At 36.5% G+C, this 24,579-nt stretch overlaps 2 protein-coding genes and 1 long non-coding RNA gene across 20 annotated transcripts; 2 read left to right on the top strand and 1 right to left on the bottom strand.

Annotated features, from left to right (window-relative positions):
- Positions 1 to 794: 794 nt before the first annotated feature.
- On the top strand, positions 795 to 2,567 carry LOC122313974. 2 transcript variants are annotated; one of them, XR_006243564.1, is made up of 3 exons: positions 807 to 1,081; positions 1,206 to 1,243; positions 2,180 to 2,567. It is a non-coding gene; the product is annotated as an uncharacterized LOC122313974 (long non-coding RNA). The 2 variants fall into 2 exon arrangements; XR_006243565.1 differs by lacking the exon at positions 1,206 to 1,243 and having other exon boundaries at positions 795 to 1,081; positions 2,180 to 2,414.
- Positions 2,568 to 11,267: 8,700 nt separating this feature from the next.
- On the top strand, positions 11,268 to 18,422 carry LOC122313740 (MACPF domain-containing protein At4g24290-like). 8 transcript variants are annotated; one of them, XM_043128950.1, is made up of 9 exons: positions 11,268 to 11,478; positions 11,834 to 12,138; positions 12,449 to 12,687; positions 15,145 to 15,346; positions 15,768 to 15,836; positions 15,959 to 16,145; positions 16,600 to 16,766; positions 16,901 to 16,984; positions 17,106 to 17,249. In XM_043128950.1, the coding sequence occupies exons 2-8, from the start codon at positions 11,878 to 11,880 to the stop codon at positions 16,955 to 16,957; spliced, it is 1,182 nt and encodes a 393-aa protein (XP_042984884.1). In that variant the 5' UTR covers positions 11,268 to 11,478; positions 11,834 to 11,877; the 3' UTR covers positions 16,958 to 16,984; positions 17,106 to 17,249. The 8 variants fall into 8 exon arrangements, with proteins under 8 accessions (XP_042984884.1, XP_042984885.1, XP_042984882.1 ...); XM_043128951.1 differs by having other exon boundaries at positions 16,896 to 16,984; XM_043128948.1 differs by lacking the exon at positions 16,901 to 16,984 and having other exon boundaries at positions 11,269 to 11,478; positions 17,190 to 18,422.
- Positions 18,423 to 18,987: 565 nt separating this feature from the next.
- LOC122313739 lies at positions 18,988 to 23,691 on the bottom strand. Of its 10 annotated transcripts, none has more exons than XR_006243479.1 (4): positions 23,527 to 23,691; positions 22,356 to 22,479; positions 21,172 to 22,177; positions 20,313 to 20,485 (listed from the first exon to the last, which is right to left on the bottom strand). XR_006243479.1 is itself a non-coding variant. In XM_043128942.1 (3 exons), exons 2-3 carry the CDS (start codon positions 20,306 to 20,308, stop codon positions 19,132 to 19,134), a joined length of 429 nt encoding a protein of 142 aa, XP_042984876.1. In that variant the 5' UTR covers positions 20,309 to 20,485; positions 23,527 to 23,640; the 3' UTR covers positions 18,988 to 19,131. The 10 variants fall into 10 exon arrangements, 4 of the variants coding, with proteins under 4 accessions (XP_042984876.1, XP_042984874.1, XP_042984873.1 ...); XR_006243480.1 differs by lacking the exon at positions 23,527 to 23,691 and adding an exon at positions 23,234 to 23,431; XM_043128942.1 differs by lacking the exons at positions 21,172 to 22,177; positions 22,356 to 22,479 and adding an exon at positions 18,988 to 19,275 and having other exon boundaries at positions 20,024 to 20,485; positions 23,527 to 23,640.
- Positions 23,692 to 24,579: the final 888 nt, after the last annotated feature.

Genomic DNA, 24,579 nt, shown 5'->3' with positions numbered 1-24,579 from the left:
TTTTTAATCATTTTTTAATATTATATAAAATATTTTTATATTATATGTAATAATAATATAAATTATAAACATATATAAGATAATATTATTATAATTTATAATATAAAATTTTAATCTAAACATGAAAATTTATTTGACCATATGCTTTAATAATAATATATATATATTAATAACATTTTATGGTCTAATAAATTCTCAATATATTCTTTTTGATAAGTACATTAGTAAATTAGTAATACTAATATACATTAGTAGATAATGTATATTAAATACATTTTATGGTCTAATACTAATAGTCTAATACTATATTACTATTAGAAATATATTTATAATCTATATATAAATTACTATACTAAATAATTATATATGAAATAATGATATAATAATACTAATACTATCCTACCAATGATATAGTTATAATAAATTAAAATCACTCTAACAAATACTAATATATAGTTATTCTAATCATTATAACTAATACTAATATATATATTAATATTATTAAAACTGAAAAACCAGACCAAACTAGACAGAAACTAATAAAATCATAAGTACCGATTTAAAAGAATAATAAGTACGTAATCAATTTTAAAAAATATAAAACCGATACATATTGATTTAATTTTAAATTTTATCTAAAATTAAATCAAACTGCATTGGTTGGACTCTTATTAGTAAACATAAAACATTCATATATATGTAGCGTGATTGGTAGTCTTTTAGCTTCTTCAAGTTGATGGGTACTTTAGAGTGGTCTGTGTTAAAACTTGGGACACAGTTCTTCTATAGGCAGTCGTGATACCGAACCGTCAAGGAGTCGGCTAAGGTAGCAGTATGCCACATCAGCCAATATGTTAAAAAAAATTAGAAAAAAAAAAAGTTGAAAAAGGTATGTAAAAACACTCAAAGCGCCTTCGTCTGCATTTGAAATATCTCAGATTTCGTTTTTCCCTCATCTTCGTGTGGGAGTGCCACTGGTCTTCATCTTTGTGTGGGAGTAAGTTGAAGGAGTTCATCTTCGTCTAGTCCCTCGTCTGGTTCTCGTCACTGTGGGTCTTCATGTGGGTCGTCCTCTTCATGGGTAAGATCAATGCTTCTCTTTTCTCAGTCAACTACATTTCTTCATGTATGCTGTGAAGTGATTCCCCTTGTATTTGCTCCATTCAATGTGTGCGAAGTGAGTAATTCTTTGGGTCCTCAAGCAGATATTCGCGTGGGTCGTCAAGTGGGATTAAAGGGACAAGTAAGGATCTGATCTAGATATCTTGCCCATTGTATGGGTTTCTAAGGCCCTAACTATATCTCCTGCACATTTCAGATCTTGCCCATTTATTTGCCTGGTTACTTTCTCTTGTATGTGTTTTGGTTCATTTCAAGTTTATAAAAATTTATTTATAATCAATTATCAAAAAAGGAAAAAGAAAAAGCAGTTATTCTCATTCATTATTGTTTTTAATGGATCAATTTGAAATTAAATTCTAATTATGTAATGTATATTAAGAATTATTGTCTACCGTTTTAAGACAATTTTTGTTGCTGGAAGAAAAAAAAGGCATGGATAAAAGATAGAAAGTTTCAATTCTGTATTTCATAATATGCTTTATGTTTATTAATACAGTTCAGTTTTTGCTGACTAGCATCTTGTGCTTAAAAGCAGAAACTTGGCAAGTCGGCATTGAGTACAAGTGTAGAAGATTAAACCTTCACTTGATTCTGAGGACATTTATAGCATGAGCTCACATAGACGTTTGTTTGCAGCTAATCTGCAAACTATTATCTAAACTATCCCGATTATACGTTTGTAGTATAACTCCTGCGACACTCATTTCTCGGATTGTATAGCAGCTAACATATTCAATTCCCCATATATTACTTTATTTGATTATTTTAGTTTGACTACACAGTTGGTATTGTAAAGTATCCTAAATTAGAGTTTGGCGTCAAGTTTGGGTAAGACATGGGCATCTAAACCTGCAACTTATTGTTTGCGACAGTAAAGATTCCCTAAAGCTTTTGTCTGAATTCTAAAACCTATGTCAATATTTATTAAGCATTTTATTTGTATTATTTATCGAAATTTAGACCCTATACAGTTAGCTTTGTGCATTCCATCGATTTGACTTGAGTAAGGTTTTCTTGATGTTAGCACACCTGATTATTTTGCACCCTTGTACATCAGCTCACAGCACTCATCCGCTGCCAGTACACCTCAACCGAATGCTCAATAGAATGTCTCACAACAGCAAGGCAAAAATCGTGTGATGCCACCTTAGAATGCTAAGGAAAATAAATGTGGAAACATCTAGAATTTCTTTGCAAAATCTGATTGGTATTTGATTTCCTCTCTATAAATATTGTACAGCACAGTGTGCTTAAGATGACTTGTCTTCATAAAGCTATATCGTTTCTCTTTACTTGACATCCTCAGAGGCGATGATTAGAAGATTATGTGACTTCTTTCAACATGGTCTCCAAAATGTTGTCTAAGATGGAATCTAGCAACCCAATATTCATTTAGTTTTTAATATTACTTTTAGTTTGAAATTTAAAAAAGTTTGATTGACAAAGTGGACCTGACCTGTGATGAAGTTGCGAGTGAATTTGTGGTCAAATTTTGTTGATAACTCATTTTTGTTGCATGATTTTCAGCATGGGAAAAGGGGAAGAATATTCATCTTTGTTAATACCATCTAGCTCAAATCTCTTAACCTCAGTATGTTATATTATTTAAATAATTTGTTCAAATGTGTTGAGTTGATGTTTATTTTCATAATACATCAACCATGTTCTTGCTAATTATCAATATTATTTTATGTTAGGATATCCCAATAACTTGTCCAAACTTCGCAAATTATATGCACGGTTACTATAGACCAATGCCTGCATGGTCACCGGCTTTTCTGCCATATCTAAATGACAACTAATATCTAAACAATATTCAAGTAGTGATGCAACTTTGTTTTTGTCTTCTTTTTTTTTTTTTTATAAGTTTGCATATTTTTGGAAGTTTTTTTTTTTTTTTTATTAAGTAAACGGTAGTATTAATAATAATAGGCATAGCTCCAGTACACAAGATGGTATACAAGAGATAAGAACCTATTTAGGTCTCTATAGAAGACGCAAGGAAATCATGTACATTCAAACCATAAAATTCTATAGCTAAGGTTCACAAAATAAAGTACTGAAAAATAAAGAACGAAGCTCCTCTGTTGTCCGCCCCTTATCTTCAAAAGTTCATGCATTGTGCTCTTGCCAAATACACTACATAATGCAGGTAGGGACCATTTTCCACACAGATTTAATTTGTGAATCGTCGCCGGCATCGCCCAATTGGCCAATACTTCAACCACTAAATTCGGCATCACCCAATTTAACCCTATACGACTAAATACCTCGTACCACAAGGCTTAGGCTGTCTCACAGTGTAACAAGAGATGATTCACTGACTTGCCAGTTTTCTTACACATACAACACCAATCAGTAATAATTACCCGACGCTTTCGTAAATTATCTGTAGTCAAGATCTTACCCAGTGCTACTGTCCAAATGAAGAAAAGTGTTTTGGGAGGCGCCTTATTCCACCACAAGTTTCTCCATGGGAAAAGAGAGTTTGTATTAATTGTAAGGGACTTATAGAAAGAGCGAACTGAGAAAGTACCCTTACCCTCAGGTTTCCACCACAGCTTATCTTCATTTAATCCATTCAGCTTTGTAGAGTACACTAGGTTGAAAAAAGCCGCAAAGCTATCTTCTTCCTAGTCATATGCAGCTCTACTAAAAGTGACATTCCAAAATATTTGGTCCCCTGAACAAACCAAGAGATTCGCCACCGAAGCTTCTTGATCACAAGCCACACGGAAAACAGATGAAAAAGAATCCTTCAGTGCCTTCTCTCCACACCGATGTCCCTCCAAAATTTTATTCGTGTGCCCTCACCCACCAAAAGTTTAGTATGGTTGGCAAACACCCCCCACCCCCTTCGTATATGCTTCCAAATCCTCACACCACAAGACCCATTCCCCTCTCTAGTGCACCAGGCCCCCCATAAGCTGTCATATTTGCTGTCGACTACTACTTTTCATAAAGCTTTCAGTTCTATATTGTATCTCCATAGCCACTTACCAAGAAGTGCTTGATTAAAAGTTCTCAAGTTTTTTATCCCCAACCCCCTGAAGAAATTGGTCTGCATAGCTTATCCTAACTGATTAGGTGATACTTGAATTCATCCCCCATCCCCCTCCACAGGAAATCACGGTATAATGTTTCGATCTGGGCTGCCACAGAAGCTGGAATAGGGAATAAAGACAGAAAATAAGTAGGTAAGTTAGAAAGAGTACTTTTAATCAGAGTCACACGACCTCCTTTTGACAAGTACAATCTCTTCCATCCAGCCAATCTTCGCTCTATTTTCTCGATGATTGTGTCCTTGATAGATACGGCTTGTGAAGCAGCTCCTAACAGTAATCCTAGATAAGTCATAGGTAAAGCAACAACCTTACACCCCAGTGTGCTCGCCAACTGTCGAGTATTACTAACATTCCCAACTGGAACTAATTCTGATTTATTAAAGTTCACTCTCAACCCTGATACTGCTTCAAAACATAAAAAAAAAAAAAGAGCCTTCAGTGTCCTCAGTTGTTCTTGTTCAGCCTCATAGAAAATTAGTGTTTCATCAGCAAAAAGTAAGGGAGATATCGAACTAAGGCCCCTATTCAAATCACCCACTGAAAAACCAGGTAACAGCCCGTTGTTCACTAGTGCCATTAACATCCTACTCAGAGCCTCCATGATGATCACAAAGAGAAGTGGTGACAAGGGATCCCCTTGTCTTAACCCTCGAGAGCTGTTGAAAAAACCTTCTGGGCTGCCATCAATTAGAATTGAAAAACTTGCCATTGAAATGCACCATCTAATCCACTTACACCATTTTTCCCCAAAGCCACATCTCCTCAGTAAATAAATAAGGAATTTCCAATTTACGTGATCATATGCCTTTTCCATGTCTAGCTTACAGATAATCCCTTCAATACCAGACTTTAATCTATTATCCAAACATTCATTAGCTATTAAAACCTAATCCAAAATTTGACAACCCCTAACAAAGGCATTTTGTGGCTTCGATATTATTTTTCCCATGATCTCCCCCAACCTATTTGCAAGCACCTTTGAGATAATTTTATATACCCCATGAATAAGGCTAACTGGCCTAAAATCCTTCACTTCCAGAACCTCGGTCTTCTTCGGGATTAATGCAATAAAAGTCGTATTCAGGCTTTTCTTGAATTTCCCATGCAAGAACAGATCCTGAAAGATATTCAATAAGTCCACTTGTACGACCTCCCAACAAGTTTGAAAAAATCTCATCGAAAAATCATCTGGTCCTGGTGCTTTATCTTTCCCCATTCTTTTGACCACTTCATATACCTCATCTTCCTCGAAAGCTCTTTCCAAACGTACCGCAGTCTGTGTATCAATCGAATAAAAAACAAGTCCATCCAAGTTGGGTCTCCATCCCTCTCTCTCCATGAAAAGCTGTTAAAAAAAATTCCGCACATGATCCCGGATCATAGGAGCCTCCCTACAATCACTACCATTGATTTTCAACAACTCAATAGTATTATTTCTCCTATGTGAATTTGCTACTCTATGAAAAAATTTTGTGTTTCGGTTCCCTTTTTTCAGCCACAAAACTCTTGACTTCTGCCGTCAAGAGACCTCTTCAAGTGATACTACCTTTTCCAGTTCTAAAGTCATTTTTGCCTTTCTTACTATTGCCTCTGTGGTAAGAGATCTATTTTCATAGATCCTTTCTAGCACCTATAACTCTTCCATCATGTTTTTCTTTTGCTCCCCTACGTCTCCAAAAGTTTGAACATTCCAAATCTTTAAGTCCTCCTTTAGTGCCTTTAGTTTACCTGCAAGTATATAAGAAGGGGTATCAATAAATTGGTAAGAAGACCACCACTGCCTTACCTTGTCCACAAAACCTTCTTTTTTCAGCCACATGTTTTCAAATTTGAAATAACGGCGCCCACTTCGAATGCCTCCACCATCCAGTAAAATTGGAAAATGATCTGAACAAAGACGTGGCAATCACCTCTAACATACTTCTAGATAATGACATTCCCACTCCAGTGATATTAAGAATCTGTCCAGCCGTGACCACATCTGGCTATTTGACCAAGTAAACGGAACACCAATGAGTGGGAGATCCACCAAGTTCAGATCGAAAATGCAGTTGGAGAAATCTGTCATGGCTTGGCGTAGACGATTGTCACCAGATCTTTCACTAGGGAACCTTGTGATGTTAAAGTCCCCTCCTATGCACTAAGGGAGGTCTCACCAGCTGTGTACACCAGCAAGTTCTTTCCATAGAAACTGTCTGGCATTGTCGTTATTTGGTTCATAAATGCCTGCAAAAACCCACAAAAAATTATCCTCCACCATCTTAAAAGAGACGGCAACTGTGTAATCCCCTATGAACTCCTCCATCTTCTCCACCACCCTTTTGTCTCACATCACAAGAATACCTTCCGACGCCCCATTCGAAGCCAGATATACCCAATCTACATATAAGCAATGCCACACACTTCTCACTATTTTTCTAGTCACCAGTCTCAATTTAGTTTCTTGAAGACACATAATATCTGCCCTCCAATCTCTAAGTAAATTTTTTATGCGAGATCGCTTATTAAAATCATTCAACCACCTAACATTCCAAGACACAATTTTTGGCTTCATAAAGAGACAAACGTAATCTTCCCTTTGGCCCTCTCCCGGCTTGAACTACCCTTATTCAATGACCAGTCCAGCCTCTTAAGCTCATCTTCGTTTCTTTGATCCCTTATTTTTAGAATCCGAATGACCCACCTCAATAGCTGTGAGAAGAGCTAGAAACTGTTCTTCATAACCCACACACTTCAAACCCACTATATGTTGAATATCCTTTATCTTATTGAACACCCAATTTGATATCTCACATTCCTTTGGTAACAAACAATTTAAAGGGAACGGGTTCCCATCACCATGCCCCTCAAACTGGTTAATACCTTCCCATTCCACCACAGTATCCACAATCTCCACCCCCTCTGAAATTTGAATAGCTTCTTGAGATTCAGGAACCACAAAAAAAATACCTTCACCATTTGATTCAGGAACCAAATGGGCGGTCGGCAGGTTCTGTGAACAACCCCGAAGTGCTCCTGGTCCCTAGAGTCTATTTTCTTCTATCTCGACCACGGCCTCCTGGTCCCTTACAGCCCCTCCTTCCGAAAACAAGTCTAAATGCTCACACTCAGTGTCATGAGCCTCCATTTGTGAAGAAATCATCTCCATGTTTAAAATCGGTGGGTTCTGTGCGTATAAGTCCAGGAAAATTGCCATCGGAGGCTGAATCTCGGCATTTTCCTCCCTACGTGAGGGCAAGATTTGGTCCACCGCCATTGCCGGTGTTATTTGTGCCACCGGAACAAGTGTCGCTGTCAATGGCTGCTCAACTTGAGCCTGGTTCATTGTTGGTTTCTTCGGGTCCGACGTTGATGGGTCGGATTGTGAATTTTAGATCTAGTTCATTACGTGAGATGCAGCCGGCCCATGGAATGAGGCCAGTTCCTTTGTTCTACGGGTAAGGCCGTTTGCAGCAGGCCTAGTTCTTATGAGGCCATCCTGACTCGGGGCCAAGATGGCTCCCCTCTCCAAGCCCATACTCTCCAAGCCCATTCAGGCCCTCTCCCTTCTCGCCCCATTTCCTTCCGTATCAAGAAGTCTACCTTTAGCTGTAGATCTTCTAGCTAGGACTTAGCTTCCCATAAAAGTTTGATCGTCTCCCCATCATCCACGCCACCAACTCTGATGCTCCCATCCTTCCATTGTACATGGCACGCCTCATTGTCAGAGACCAATCCCATAGCCGCACCCTGTTGTACTCTAGGTTCATGTGACTTTTCCACCATCAGCACCTCCCTATACGAAAGAGCTTGTGGTTGTGCCTTGGCCCTTGACCTCTTCAGGCTATTCTCCTTGTATGCATTTTTCATCTCATCAGAAAGGTCCCTCAGTGCCTTCCCCATCTTCCTCCACCCATCTCTCACTTCCTCAGGTATGAAGATGAAATTTCTCCTCCCTCCAATTCCATATTCCACCACCGCCAAGTATCGGCCTCTCATATTTGCACACCATTGAGCAATAAAACTACTGTTACCCTCCCTTATTGTGGTGTAAAAATCATTCTTTTCTTCCTTTAAACACGTCTCCATTGCCTTAACTAGCCACTGCACTGCTGAAGGTCCCAGGACAACCTTTGCCACCATTCTCCAAGTTTTTTTTGTAATCACCACCTTGTCTCCCTCGTTTGCAAGAGTGAAACATTTTGATCCTATAATTAACTCCTTGCACAGATACATAGCGTACCAGGAAAAATGCCACCGTGAGGGACGTCGTCAACCACCCTAACTACAAAGGATAACTGACTGTACTTTAAGCATTGAACAGAAAATGTATGGAGAGAAAAGTTTAAACATAATTTTTTTTTTTTTGGAAGTTTTATTGCAGATTTTTTGTGCTTTAAGTAGAATGTTGGTTACCTATTTCAATATGAGACAGGTACTCCCACTTCTCTCATCACTACAAACTCCGCTACAAGCGTAAGAGTTTGGGTTTAATGGGTTTCTTGATTTTTGATAATCTTTTAGTTTGTTGGTTTGTATATGTTGGGACTAGCATACATACTTTTATTTTTACTGCAAATTTGTACTAGTTTGTGGTACACGCAGTTCATTGAGTTGGATATGGTTTTGAATATGTACGTACAAATAAACAGGTATTCAAGTTATGCATTTCAGTATTAAAACTCATAATTACAAGACATCCTAGAACTGAGGTGCATGTTTGAAAAACGAGTCTTTCATGGAACTCTTTGTGGTCCTATCACTTTTGAAGACATTTTTACTTTGTATGAACTTTTAGGACATCTAACAGGTGTTTTAAGGCTAAAATTCGCATGAAATTCTACAAAAACCATTTGGCATGGACGGCACACATGTGAATCCCAACTAGAAGTTCGACCACGTAGCAGATTATAACTAGAAGTTCCTTGAGATAAGTAAGCATCTTCACAAAGCTCTCATTTCCTCTATTCGACCGACCTATAATGTATGAATCCCAACTCGAGGGGGCAAGACCATGCATGGATACTTTCTAATGTAGTTAGAGCCTATAATATGGATACATCAAATGCGTCACTGATGTCAAAGCCTATTAATATATATTAATTAGTTAGCATAAAAAATGCATTTAGAATTTTTTTTGCCAATGTTCTGATCCCACAAGAAGCAGTACTGTATTTTCAATGATTATCATCCACAAACTCGCAAACTTTAAGCACTGGATGTTATAAAAATGTTCAAAGCAAATTTCTTATTCCTTGATCAAATGATATCTAGCACGAGTCAATATAAATGCTATTAGGACCCAATTGATCAAGAGTTATATGAGGTTGGAGCTTCACCATTTTAAATTCAAGCATAAGATAATTAAGGCTAAATATTCGATCCTTGCAAGTCTAATATATCAAACAACATCACCAACATCAATACCAGACAACTAGTCTAAATAACTTCTAACACTTAAACCACACATTCATACTAAGTTGTAACATCAAACGACTACCAAGTAACAAAGTAACATGAAACAACAATTGCAAAATCCCAATACATCTAGAGTGGTGTGCGGGAACGCCTTATTTCGACTTGTTGCTCAAAAAGTACTAACTCTTTCTTCAGAACATCCTCATTTCTATTATATAGCACTGTCTTTCTCTTCTCGATCTCATCCGCTCTCTTACGGAGCTCAATCTTCCTCTTTTTGATATCGTCGAGTACCTTCTCGAGCTCTTTCTCCCTCCTTAATAGTTCATTTTTTCTTTCTTGAATATCCAGCTCTATGTATTGATTACTATCTACCCACTTAAAGTACTTACAATATGGTAATCCCTAATAAAAGGAAGCATATATTGTTAAAAAATGTTAGATGTACATCAAAAAAGGACCAAGTTTCTTTTTTTCTCAGCTTATTGTCTCAAATAGAAACATCAAAAGATAAAGTACTATGTATAAATTAGCAGTGTAAATGATTTGTTATACGGCTAGATAAACGCAAGGCTAGCACGAACAACTTAATGCAGCAACAACCACTCAAGAAAATAGCAACTGACAGCACAATGGGTGTTGTACCAATGAACTCCATGCAAGGGACAACAAGTGGGTATTCCACTGCTGTTCTTGTGATGAATTCATTATCAATAGGAGTACTAGTTCTCGAGAATGTGTAAATTTACAGGAGGACATTACCGCCAAGAAAATATGAAAGTCATCTGCTAGTAAATGACATGTAGGTCCAGAATAGGAAGTTGTATGCGATGTAATTCTTATGTACGAAAATTTGCCTACAAAGGTGATTGTTTACATTTATCTTACGAGCAAGCCAAGTGGGGATTCTTTGCACTTATTGACTGAATTCTACTCTCATAGACCTTGATTGACATTTAGAAAAACAGTTCATTACTCTGGAACAAAGGGTTACTGAGCACTTATTACTGAGTGATGCGTATGTAAGCATCAAGCAAGAAAAAAAGAAAAAAAAAAAAAAAAAAAACAAGCAGCAAGCATCCTGAAGCTTATTTATTAGCTAACAAGCATCCAAAAAGATTAATGTATGTAAGCATCAAGCATCCTAATTACTATCCAACAGCTAACAACATCAAGCATCCTAACAGCGTATGTAAGTAGGAAACAGATCCTAATTACTAGCTAACTGCGTATGTAAGTAGAAAGAGAAAAGATGAAATGAAAATTAATTCTTAAAACTTGAAGAAGGAAAAGCATATTTCAAAAACTTAGAAGATGAGAAGAAGAAGATCCAAAGAAGAAGATGAGAAGAAGAAGCTGCGAAGAAGAAGATGAGAAGAAGAAGCTGCTATCCCTTTGCTGTGAAGAAGAAGGACTCTATTTGGGAGAGAGGCTTCAAAGGACTTCGTGTTCGTCTGTGGCAAGACGAAGGGAGGAAGGGTAACGTTGTGGAACGATTGTTTTGATGTAAATGAAACGCAGCGTTTCCATTTACACGTTGGCAGCCGACTCCCGAACGGCTACGTTGGGCGACTGCATTTAGCATTTTTCTTCGACATTACTCTGATGCCCCTGTGAAAGTCACACCTCGCACGTGTCAAACACACTCCATTCTCTCAAAATAAATTTGGTCAAACCAAACCAAACCAAACCAAACCCTGATCATGTATTTACCCTCTCAAATTCCCACGCACACAAACACTCTCTCCCTGTCTCAACGTGACATTAGGGCTCTCTCTGCTTAGACTCGCCTCGAAATTTCCACCTCGAGCCAAGGGTCTCGATGCTTCGTAATGCCATTTGTGAGTGAACCGATTGAGGTTCCTGCTTCAATCACATGCTTGAAAAAAAAAATGTATGCAATTTTCTTAAAAACTTTGAGCCGAATGCGCATTTCCTTGATTTGGTAGAGAAGTTAGATCTGATCTATGTGTTATAAATGTGTGAAATTTGCTTAGTTTGTGCTAAATATGCAATTGCTGAGCTATGCGTCGAGCTTGGATTTTTTTTTTTTTTGGTCTGAAATCTGCGTAATTTGAGTTGAACATGGAAAATTGAGCTTTTTTCTTCAGTTTGGATCCGCTTCATACTGAAACTTGTATGATATATCCATAATTTCAGCTAAAATTGCATGTCTTCAACTCTTTAGACTTTCGAGCGCCATTTGTGTAATTTGAGCTGAATTTATTTCATCGGAACCGTATGTGCAGGTTGAATCTTGTTTAAGTGAAGAAGAATAGGGATGATAGAGTAAATGGCGCTAAAGCTTCCAGCTCCAAAAGCAGCTGAAATCGCAATTGGGTCGATCGGATGTGGATATGATATATCAGAAGACTTGAGGCTCAAGTACTGCAAAGGCGATTCGAAACGTTCGCGGTTGATTGAGATTGATGAAGATGGGAGTAGCGAGATTGTTTTGCCTGGTGGAATTTTACTCCCAAATGTCTCCAAATCAATAAAATGTGACAAGGGGGAACGCACACGGTTCAGGTCTGACGTCCTCTCTTTCCAACAGGTATTGTTCCCTCATTAACTTCTTGGTAAGTTATGCGGCACTATGGTTAAAACTAGTTGATTCGTGGTTTCTTAAGTCAGTTGTTTTTTTTTGTTGCTTAGAATCTTAGGCGTATTCTCATAAAGTCTTGGCTAAAGTACAATTTGGTCTTTCAAGTTTATTTTTTTCGTGTGAATTTGGTCCCTGTGGTTCTTATTTGAATTTTGAACGATTCACGTTTATATTTATTTGTTTAAAACAAGTGATAAGGGGACCAAATTTGTCTTCAATTGTAGGTGTCTTGACACGTTTCTCTCCCTCTCTGTGACAGATGTCAGAGCAGTTCAACCAGGATGTAAATCTGACTGGAAAAATTCCTTCGGGCCTTTTCAATGCCATGTTTGAATTCTCGGGTTGTTGGCAGAAAGATGCAGCCAACACTAAGACTCTTGCTTTTGATGGGGTGTTCATCACACTCTACACAGTTGCATTGGAAAAATCCCAGATGGTATTCTGTGATCATGTTATGAAAGCTGTCCCATCATCATGGGATCCATCTGCCTTGGCAAGGTGAGATAGATTTACCTAATTTTGTTTTTAATCAAGCAATGGCATTGTTGTTGCTCCGATGCCAAGCTTACTCTTGAAAGCTTTCTGTCGCTGAATGCTAGTATTTTTTTTTTTTTTCTAAGAAGATGACGTTACCCAAATTTTATTAAAAGCCCTTACTTATAGAGGAGGAAAACCGTTGTTACATCCTTAAATACCTGGGGGTGTACAGATAATCAAATAAAACCAAACCCAAGCATCGAAAAAAACCTAAAACTCCCAACCACAATACAATATACCCAAAAGGGGAAAAAATTAACCAAATAGAAAAACTAATCAAAGAACCTGCAAGAAAACAAAACAAAGAAACTGCATGCATATTAAGAAAATGAACAAATCAATTACTAAATGCATCTTACCAAGAAAGGCACTACGAAATCCGTACATAAGGGATACCAATTTTATCCATGCGAAGGCGGCCTCTTAAGTTGCTGGGCAGACTATCTCTATCACCTGTCCAATCCAGATTCAAACCCCCAGCTCCACTCTTGGCAAGAAAATCAGCCACTGAATTACCTTCCCGAAAAATATGTTTCACATGAAACTCCAATGAAGCAAAATAAATCTGAAGCTCATCCCAAAAATCCTCTAAATACCAGATATTACAGTCACCCTCAGTGATCCAATTCACAAGGATTTGGGAGTTAGTCTCAATCTCTACCCTGTTAAAACCAAGCTGATGGCACTTCCGAACCCCTTCCAGCCAACTCCACATTTCAGCAAAATTATTGGAGCTCAAGAAAACAGAGTAGACGGCACACAAATTACCATGATCATCACGAATAACACCCCCTGCTCCTGATGGCCCAGGATTACCAAAGCTACTCCCATCTGTATTAAGTTTGACCCAGCCCTATTGAGGTCTAGTCCATCTCACCATACAAACCTTCTTAGGTTTGGGAAGTAGGACCGGGATCTCCAAACGATTTAAAATAGCAACATCCTGATTAGGTAACCTCGACACTTTCATGATCATATGCATAATCCGACGAAGCCATAATTTGATAATATACCAAACCGACTCAACTGTGTCCATCTTATCTTCAAACCTTGCTTTGCATCGCCCTCTCCCAAAGTTTCCAAGAAACTATAGAAGGGATAAGACCAAAAACAGTCCGTAACTAATAATCATTGAGGAGGAAGTTTATTGTATAAGAGTCGTATGCAATGGTCAAATAAAATAGAGCCATAGCTCAGAACGTGTGATTTTAATCCTTCTTTCCATTTTCTACCAATGTCAAGCAGCGAAAGACATACAAGTGTAGCAATATATTTTCCATTGTTAGTAGAAATCTTGGCGAGGTTATTGATCGTTTTCCCATCTGGTAATATGTGTTGCTTTTGTGACCACTTTATAATGTTTGTATTTGGCCAGCATTTATGTATTAATGTTAAGAGCAAAATGCAGTAGCTCTCTCTTCCTCTGCAACAATGATTATAGAGTATTATTCTACTGACATTGTAATGAGTTGGTGTCATGGTTATTGGTTTTGATTAGTCTCAATAACATCGACTAATAATTAAATTAATTTTTGTGGATTTATCTCATCTTGCACAGTTCTTCTGAAATAATAAGAGCCAATGTGTATCCATATATATAAAATTTCGCAACTCATAAATATGTTTGTTATCTGAGAAATTTAGTAACACTTTTTTTACCGTCTGAAGGCTGAATTCCTGCTTAAAACCTGTACAAACCAGTCTTCTTTCTTAAGTATTTTTTATTCCCTGATAAATATTTTTCTTTCCTTTACTCTTTCTAAATTGTCCATAGTTTTGGGAGCAATAGAGTCTAGTTGCATCAAAAACCATCTATTTCTGAAAAAAAAAAAAAAAGATTCTTGGCTGTATTTTAAAATTAAAGCTTTTATTTTCTGAATTAGTATCCAGAGCAGTTCTGATTTACTTTTTTTTTTTTTTTTGAATTAGGGCCGTGATAGCCTGTGCTACTAGACGTTTTTCTACAAGTAAAAAAAAAAATCCAAAACATAAAATAAAACTGTCTACTACAATTAGCAGTTGCTTGCAAGCAAGAGGTTATGTTTGCTCTATAACCTTAAAACTCATGATATTTTGACATGATGCTATCAGTAGGATAACAAGTTAAATAGCCAAGTTTTATCTTGCTGTTTGTTTGGTTCCGTATGGCAATGGTAAAGTAGTGTAGTGTAACTGATTTAATAATTTCTTTTTAAGTAGCTTAATTGATTTAAGGAAAAGAAAAGTAGGATTATACAAGTGTAGAAGGGATGTAAATTTCATTTTAACTTTTGTTAATATTCAGTACACTATGATCTGTTTCATTTTTATTCTGAAATGTTTCTTTTTTTTTTTTATTATTATTATTTTTTAAATCTTAATGCACCATATACAAGTGTAAGAACTGGAATGCATTTTTGACGTTTTCAATCATTCCAGGTTTATTGATACATTCGGTACCCATCTTGTTGTTAGCATAAAGATGGGAGGGAAGGATGTAATATATGTGAAGCAGCAGCATTCATCAACTCTGCAACCTGCTGATGTACAGAAAAGACTGAAGGATATGGCAGATAAAAGATTTTCAGATGCTAATGGACAAATTGGCATGGTTTCTGAACGAGTTTACCAGAATGAAAAGGTTTGTGATGAAATTCTAAAACCTCCTTTAGCCACCAAGATTCAATCTTTTCAAGCCCTCAATCAATGAATCCTAAAGGCTTTCTTTACCACGACAAATAACGAGATCATCACTTTCTATCATACCGCCCAATTTTTTTCCTCTTCCCTAGGCGCCCCTGCAGCATAAACGCACACATGTATGATGCATATTTAAGATTGTAATACTCATTTTCATGACTGTAGTTTGGCCTTTCATAGTCTGTGCTCATGTATATTATAGTTGTGGCTAGAATTTCTGTCTTGTCTGACACCTAAGAACTTTCTAATGCTGATTCATATTGGTAATGCTGTCCGTTCTTTTGCAAACTACTTCAGCCATATCAGTCCAATTTTGGAGATTTCTCCTTTCAGGTAACTCAGCTAATCACTTTTATTTTCAGTTTGAAATTAGGCAACAGCGTCTGAGGTTTGCAGATATCAGTCCATCGAGTTCCTATTCACGCAAGGAGGTTTGTTACTATATAATGTTCTTGATAGCATAGTTGAAGAACTCTACTAAAGAATTCTGAAACAATATTCCTTTTGGTATTGTTTATGTTTGTATGTGTTTGTTTAATGAGTTTAATCACAGGATATTCTAAGCATTTGCAAGAGAAGAGGTGGAAGTGATAGTAGACACCTATCTCATAATGAGTGGTTACAAACTGTCCAGTCCGAGCCTGATGTCATCTCAATGTCCTTCATCCCAATCACCTCTCTATTGAATGGAGTCCCAGGGAGTGGATTCTTGAGCCATGCCATAAATCTTTATTTACGATGTAAACATGATCCTTCTGAAGTTTCCATCTACATATTGCATTTGTGTATTATTGCTTTCAAGAAACTGAGTCATATTATTCCATGCCACTTCTCTAGTAGTTTGGTCTATCTTATTTCAGAGAAGTGTATATTTAGTTTATGATTTCTTAAATGATTGGGAATTGTATCTCTTCCTGATAGCTCTTCTGACCCCCGTTTTCTTTGATAAATTGTTTAAGAAATTAAGTGACATATTGTTCTTCTTGAGATCTGATCCAGCCTTTATTTTCTTCTTCTAATATAAAACTCGGGTTATTTTCTATATTTGGTATTTTCAATCGATAAGCAATGCTTCAATAAATGTTCTGCCTGAAACAGTAGCTGGACAACCAGGAAAGCATTGTTCTTAGTTGTCTGTCTTATCAAAGAAAATAATTTGTCTAGTTTTTCTATGTCTGGCTTTTGTTCCTGCAGATAAACCTCCAATTGAAGAGCTCCACCAATTTCTGGAGTTTCAGCTGCCAAGGCAATGGGCACCTATGTTTAGCGACCTTCCACTTGGTCCACAACGGAGGCAGCAAAGCAGCCCATCTTTGCAGTTTAGCTTAATGGGCCCCAAGCTTTATGTGAACACCACTCCAGTAAAGCTTCTTCTCTTGTCAAATTTCTGTTTTTCCATTGGATGCACATACAAGTTTTATATAATTTTTTCCCCTTTAACTTGAGTGACTATGCACATGTTATTAACTTATAGTATCTTTAAATCCAAGAGAAGGAACAAATCTGGGTTGTTGTTTGGTTTGATGGAGTAACTGGAGACTGTTGTGGATAATCCATATTACACTGCACTCATAGACAGGTCCTAGAATTCTCCTAAAGAATAAACAATTCAAATTTAGTGTACAAAGTTCTGCACTCATTTCTTGTGTTGCTGAAAACCATAACTTGTTTGTATTTTTTTTCCCTTTATTTCATGGAAGGTTGATGTGAGTAAGAGGCCAGTGACGGGTCTCCGGCTTTATCTAGAAGGTAAAAGGAGTAACCGCTTGGCTATCCACTTGCAGCACCTCTTGTCTCTTCCCAAAATCTTCCAAGTCGTGGATGATCCAAGTGTCAGCTTCCGCCAAGGTTCCTTTAATCATAGATACTATGAGAAAGTTCAATGGAAGAGCTTCTCTCATGTCTGCACTGCTCCTGTGGAGTCCGACGAAGATCTATCAATAGTAACTGGGGCCCAATTACAGGTTGAAAACCATGGATTTAAAAATATTCTCTTCTTGAGACTCCGCTTCTCAACCGTTTTGGGAGCTATGATTGCAAAACGTCCGGAGTGGGATGGATCTCCAGGGTTAGCTCCAAAGTCAGGACTTATATCAACACTGATCAGCCATCATTTCACAACAGCTCAGAAGGCACCTCCGCGGCCAGCTGATGTGAACATAAACTCTGCTGTTTATCCTGGAGGTCCTCCTTCGCCTGTTCAAGCTTCAAAGCTTCTGAAATTTGTTGATGCAACAGAAATGGTGAGGGGGCCGCGGGAAACTCCTGGTTATTGGATCGTCTCGGGGGCTAGACTTGTTGTTGAGAAAGGCAGGATTTCTCTCCGGGTTAAGTATTCTCTATTGACTGTAATATTACCGGACGAAGAAGTGGTTGAGGATCCATAGTGGACAAAAGAAGAAAAAAGATGTAGAGATGGAGTTACAGTGAAACTGAGGTAGCAGCCTCCTTCTATCGTAGGAAATAGATGGAATTGAAGGAGAATCGAGGGGAAGATGAATGGAGGGGACGGGATAAGCTCTGAAGCCTAGAGGCGTCTGTTCTTCTTTATTTCCACCTACGATGTTTCTTCCTCTAGTGTAGATGCTTATTACAAAAAGGCAGGGCGGCATAAAATCACACGGGCCAGGGCTCAACGTCGAGTATTGGGTGTTGCAAAAGTGATGGCCTGTGTGCATGCTAGCTACTCCGGGTTGGGTGTAGAACATAGATGCGGGTGATTAAAATGAAGGGGTTAGACAGAGAAGCCATTCAACAATGTGCATGAAATGCATTCTTTCTTTCTTTCTTTCTTTCTTTAAGAAAAACTCGTTCTCTAAATTTACACTCGAGATGGTGGTACGTGGTGTAGCCGACTGGATGGTTCCTTCTGTATATCAATAGTCTTTTCCCATGCTTTATTGACTAAGTTACTGTAGGCTTTCGTTTTAGAGAAATGCTGGATGTACTTGAGAAAGACTTACAAAAAAAACTTACTTCTTTACGTGTTAACTATTGATATAGTAAAGATTATGATATTTGAGTCTTGTAAGTAAAATTTTAAATAAACAAAATACTACTAATCAATCTCACAAATAGAAAAATCTAGTTGCAAGCACAATTACATATTAATATATGTACTAATTTAATATTAATAGTCAAAAAATAAATTTTATTAAAAATATTGTTAATTTAAATTTTAAATATAAAAAAATTCGTATTGATACGTAGATTAGTACGTAACTTTATTTGTACGTAATAAAACTCTTCATAAATCTTTTATATCTCTTTTAAAACAAACTTGTTGAAGACTCGTGCTATGTGAATGGATTTAAAGGCACGGGTTGCAAATGTAAACCAAAAGACTAGTAATTTGAAATGAAAACAACCAACTTAATTAGGGAATAATGTTTTTCATTTAATAATTTTAAGTTTTCTTTTAAACTCATATCTAAAGGAGAGAGGGAATAATGTGGCTAAACAGGATCAAAACTTTCTTTGTGCTTCGAGGATCATATGTTGTGATATTTAGCCTTGGCTCATGCATATGATATGTTAACTTGAAGGAGGTTTTAAGAGATACACAACAGGAGAAAGATCTGATTTCACCAACATGCTCGCAGATTCTCGCAACAAACAGACTTCAAGATATAATAACATCTCATCAACTTAGATGATCAAGGAATTGATGAAAGTTGTAAATATACATTGGACCTTTGTGATGCTTCAGCGCAGGTTTAATATATACTAAGGATGTACAAAATTATGTTCATGTGGAGGCCAATAAATCCCTTCCCTTGTGCAGGGGAGAGGAGCAGGTTGTGCAATGTAGGTGGGACAATGCTGTCCTGGCATCAACACTGAGAAGTCAGATGCATACGATGCAGAAACCTGTTACAAAACTCACCAAATTATTTATATATATATATATATGTAAATTCCAATCACCCTCAAACTACTGCCTCATTTTTTAACATAGTTCCAAATTATGATTCGTGACAACTAACCCCCTAAACCAAAATTTTGTTACGAGTTCTCTCCATGTCAGATTGGACTATTAAATTGAAAAACATTTGACAGAGGTGGAAAGATTAGACTGTAAATTCTCCTTTTCTGACTGTGATCTAGGAAACTTACAGGAATGACGCATTCTTAACTACTTCACAAGAAACTGATTGGAGAATTTGTTTAGAGTAAAAAGGCCGTGAATCTCTTGAAGCAAAATCATAAGACCATTACTTGAAACAAGCTACTTAGACCATCTTGATGATCTCATTTGCCATTGTGTGTTTCTACACCAAAATCAGAAAGGAAATGTCGATATCCATTTTCTTCATATTCTTAGCTATCTAACCAATGGGAGAGCATAGAAGATATGGATATCTTCCAATGACAAGTAGTTTGATTGGACAATAGGAGAACTAATGCTATTTTGGCACTAGAGAAGCCAGAATTTATTTCATAAACTCCTAAAAAGATTATAGAACTATTTAATTCAAGGATTATTTAGAAAAGAGCAAAAATGCGGGCAATGCAATAAGACCTATTAGACTATGGATATATCATGAAAGAAAAGCCAACATAAAATGGATTTGCATAAAAATTCATTGAGAGCATGACAGGATAGAGATAGACTTACTCTTTCTTTGCGAAGTTTCTCTACAGGTCTGGATTCAGGAGAATCGTTGGCCAGACTTTCAGGTGAAGAAAAAGGACCTGGCCTGAACAGATGTTCAAAAATGGCCATGATAAGAAACATTGATATCAAGATAGCAGTGGCAACAAAACCAAAAGAAATGGCATTCATGGATGTTCCAAAGCTTTTCCATGAAGCTTCCTGATTCCCTCCTGTTTGAGATGGGCTTGGGTCTGAACTTGTGTATATGTTCCATGGCTTTGATCTTTCAGAACCAAATTCAGTCATAGTTTTACCGTGCTAGAATATCTGTTTCTTCTTCTCTCCTCTTCTGAAGAGGTCCAAAGGGGGCAGGAAATACAGCTAAGAAGCTAAATTGTTGGGACTGAAGCTAATTCAATCATTGCTGCAACTGTTGATTCTTTGATAAAAGTATCTTTGCTCATATGCAATTAGTCACTAGCCCTGAAACAATGATAAAGAAAAAATATCAAGATTAACAGTAAAAAAAAAAACCAGAAAGAGATATCGCATATGCTGGACAGAATTTCTAATCAAGAAGCAGAGAACCTTGAAGCATTTGTTACGAGATCACTCCAATGTCCCAATAAAATATAGAAATTTTCATATTAATTTCCACTTTTTTAATTAGATAATTCATCATTGGACAATTTAAAACAACAAAATTTCCCACAAGAGCGGCTGCTTTCACAAAATGATGATACCAATGTAAATGATGCAATCTAGCGAGACACTTGGACTCACATTAACACTTTAGGATTAGGTTGATCTCTGTTCATGTCAAAATGCAATGTAGAAAAAAAAAATAGCAGGATTTATTTTCATGCAATGATAAAATTGTTCTCAGATGAGGAGGATGATTAAAATGAATTATAATAGAGGTTGCAGAAGATCAGAAGGTTTAACTGATTCCAAATGACAATAACTTTGAATAGTACCGTTTGCTCTACTTATCCCCAGTTTATTGTTCCAAGATGCTATGAACTGCGAGAGTACAATGGCAACTGATGTAACAGACTAATAAAATTGAATGGAGAATATGAGGATCTATCTTTAAATTCATCGGAAGCAAGAAATGAATAGCCAATGGAAGGTAGACAAGAATACGACTGAGACAATGGATTAGTTACCAAGAGTTTGCATCAAGATCCTTGATGGTAGTATTATTTTGTTGCAATGACGTGTGGATTTACATATCACAACCCTTGCAATTCAAGCTAACCTGTTAATAGAAAGGAAGCCTCTAATTTTGGTCCTGTGACAAAAGAGTGGCCATTATTTTAGTCTTCCGACTCTATAGCTTACCTGCCATCATGCCATGGAAAACCAAGACATCCACACTTCTCAATGCATTATTTAGAGAATGCAGTTCAACCCAGCTAGCTTTATACCCAATAGAAAATGTAAAGACAAAGTTATATGATAATCCCAGTGGCACTTCTCTTTTTTCCTTTTGATGTTCATGACCCTGATGCCTAACTTAATGAATACTATACCTTGTCTGAAGAAACAAACTTAAAGAAATCAAAAAAATGGACCTTGCTGTCTAAGGAGCCAAAACAAGGGTGGCCTATTAGTGCTTTTAAGTTTTAAAAGTAAGCACCTTTAGGTGCTAAATTTTGTTGAGGTGATAAATTCCCGCCCAAACCATCAACCAACATTAACCCATCTAGCTCTTGGTAGGGACTAACTTATGTGATGATTTTTAAACCTGCTCAATAATGAACAACACTTGCAAATAAATAGGGAAAACACTATTATATGCATTATTACTCTTTTTAACAAAAAAATATGGTTATAATTATCTCTAAGTGGAATTTAATATATTTTATAAGGTACACACGAGTTACGTGAGCAATGTTAGGGTTAAAGGTCTCGTTTATAGCATTAGGGCCTGGCCAATTCATATCCAACATAACCATTCAGTTGTAATCATGGGAAAGGTGGCAGTATCTCACATAATCTCATATAATCTACCACAAGAAAAGTAGCCACAAAGAAAGAAAGAGCCGCTACATAATGTTTAGACTAGGATAATCTCAAAGGCTGATGCAAGGTATACAGATCAGTGTAGACTGTATAATTGTCCATATAGAATTCCTCGACAGTGGCACTCAATAGGTATTGGATTGATCCCTACACATGGAATTAGGTATTGTATTGATCCTTACACATGTGACAACAAGAAGAAATCAGCAATTCAAGAAAGAAAACATAGAATAATTATGAGTGAGAGAGAGAGAGAGAGAGAGAGAGAGAGAGAGAGAGAGAGAGAGAGAGAGAGAGAGAGAGAGAATAATATAAGACGCCTTACAGCTATGCAGTAACAGAACAGCCATCATTCAACAGAAGAAAGAAATGGGTCTGCGGAGAAAGAACGTGGATAGAAAAGGGTTTGGTATAGACCACATTTATTCTCATATTCCTTTTAAAATAACCTGTTCAGAGGAATACTTTTGTCAGAAACACTAAAGCCAGCAACTGTACTATTTGCGAAACTAAATTTCTAGCAAATTAACAATTAAACGCATGCTGCCTCTCTCTGTCTCACTCACACACACACACACTCTGGCCAGCATTTCCAATATGCCGGAATCCTTTACCATAAAAATCTGAGTAATCTAATAAAGAAATGGGCAATAATTACAATATGAATGATTAAAACCACCCTATAGGGAGAAAGAGAGAGGCTCCTTGCCTAAATTGCATCGAGTAAGATTCTTTATTCAACAAGACAATCACCGTGTCTCAGAATGATACGAAAGCTCATCTTGAACTACCCCGGAAAGACTTACTTCTTAATGTCTGAAAGAAACATCATTTTCATCCAAGACTCATTTCATGTTACAGAACCCGTGTCTTTCTTCTATCGATCTTAGTATCGAGTGAGGAAAATAACTCAAGTCCATAATAAATTGATACCCTACATAGCCACCGCCACTAGAAAGAATACAACACCAAAAAGAAAATTCCAAAGCCACAAAAGAAACAGATAATATTGAGACTCTTCCTTCACGGCCTCGCTCTTCAGCCAGCCCTCAACTAAAGGATAAAAGGCAAACTCCAAATTCACTTCAAAAGGAGCATCTAAGAACATGCTCTATAATAACAAGAATGCATTTACAAGATATATGAACCTGTATTTATTTTAAATTTCGCATAAACAATACCCATTTCATACAAAAGGGTCACCTCAAAAAAGATGATTGTTCCCCATTTCCATGTAAGACATTTTCTAAAAGAGAAGGGCCCCATGACAAGAAAGCACGCTAAAGAAGAGGTTGAAAATAGATTTGATTGAAGCATATATTTCTCCTTTCTCTTTTATTTTTTTAACCGAAGTCTCCACCCCCAAGCAACCTTTTACTTTCCCAACAATTTAGCAAGCAAATTTCTCAGAGTTTCAAGCAAATTTAGTAAACAAGTTAATGATATTGCATGAAAAAAAAAATGGTAGTAGTACTAAAACTCCATGCTTTTCTTACCTCTTTACCACGTTCATGGCTTTGCCTTTTCTCTTTTTGGCTCACTTACGAGTGACTCTTCACTTTTTATGCATGTACCCCCCTCCCTCTCTCTCTCCTCTCTCTCTGCTGGAAGAAATGATGGTTGTGGTTCAGTGGATGAATAAAAGAAAATTGACAAGTTTTAGACAAAATTAATTATAGTTTTTCTTAAACCAGAATAAGAGAGAAATATAAGATATTGGCTGATATAGCAATGATTACGGTAAATATATAGTTCTCGGATGATCTCAAGTACTCTTTTTTACGCTCTTGATGCTCATTTGGAAAAGTGAATTCCAGTGCCTTAGCGTGATCATGTGTTGTCTGTCATTTTTGGTGTTGGTTTTTATGCGGTCCCATTCAGCATACCAAAATCTGTCACAGATTGTGTTGTGCCGAACCAGTCTGATTTTAATATTGTAGAAATATTATCCTGAGGTAAAGAAAAAGACTGAAACAGAGGCTCGGTTTGGATTTTTATTATTGTAATTTTTATAAATTTTTATATAAAATATAATAAAATATTTAATTTTTTCAAATCACAAAATAATAATAATATTTTATTAAATTTTTAATTTTTATCCCAATACATTTCATCCCAACTCATTATTCAAAACTAACCTCTACAGCTGATGAGCCAAAAGATAAATAAAAGAAGGAAAATGGTACTCGACCGATCAGTAATTTTTTTCTTAAAACATTTGCGTATTTATTTTTTAGTAAAAAATACTAATACAAATTTTTTATTTTTTATTTTTATTTAAAAAATAAAAACATTATCGATACTCGATTCGGTGCCATCCTTTTTATCTGTGAAAAAAGGATGATAAATAGATAAAAATATTTTAATATTTTTTTATTTTTTTATAATAAATATGTAGTGTGTGGATGATAAATAGAATAATTTAATTAGTTTAATAAGAATAAAAATAAAAATAAAAAATAATATTTTAATATATAAAATGTGTAGTGTGAGATAATGTATAATATTTCTCTTTTATCTATAGAGATAGCCGCACCACCGTACAAAAT

Source organism: Carya illinoinensis, chromosome 6, assembly GCF_018687715.1.
Source record: "Carya illinoinensis cultivar Pawnee chromosome 6, C.illinoinensisPawnee_v1, whole genome shotgun sequence".
NCBI lineage: Eukaryota > Viridiplantae > Streptophyta > Magnoliopsida > Fagales > Juglandaceae > Carya > Carya illinoinensis.
Note: the sequence above shows the minus strand (reverse complement) of the source record. Positions and strands in the feature narration are given on the sequence as shown.

Coding starts and splice junctions, on each gene's coding strand:
- LOC122313740 (XM_043128944.1), top strand. CDS start 11,878: ATGGCGCTAAAGCTTCCAGCTCCAAAAGCAGCTGAAATCGCAATTGGG. Junction 15,837..15,958: donor GTTCCTATTCACGCAAGGAG/GTTTGTTACTAT, acceptor GTTTAATCACAG/GATATTCTAAGCATTTGCAA. Junction 16,146..16,599: donor CATAAATCTTTATTTACGAT/GTAAACATGATC, acceptor TTGTTCCTGCAG/ATAAACCTCCAATTGAAGAG.
- LOC122313739 (XM_043128942.1), bottom strand. CDS start 20,308: ATGACTGAATTTGGTTCTGAAAGATCAAAGCCATGGAACATATACACA. Junction 19,276..20,023: donor AGAAACTTCGCAAAGAAAGA/GTAAGTCTATCT, acceptor GTTTTGTAACAG/GTTTCTGCATCGTATGCATC.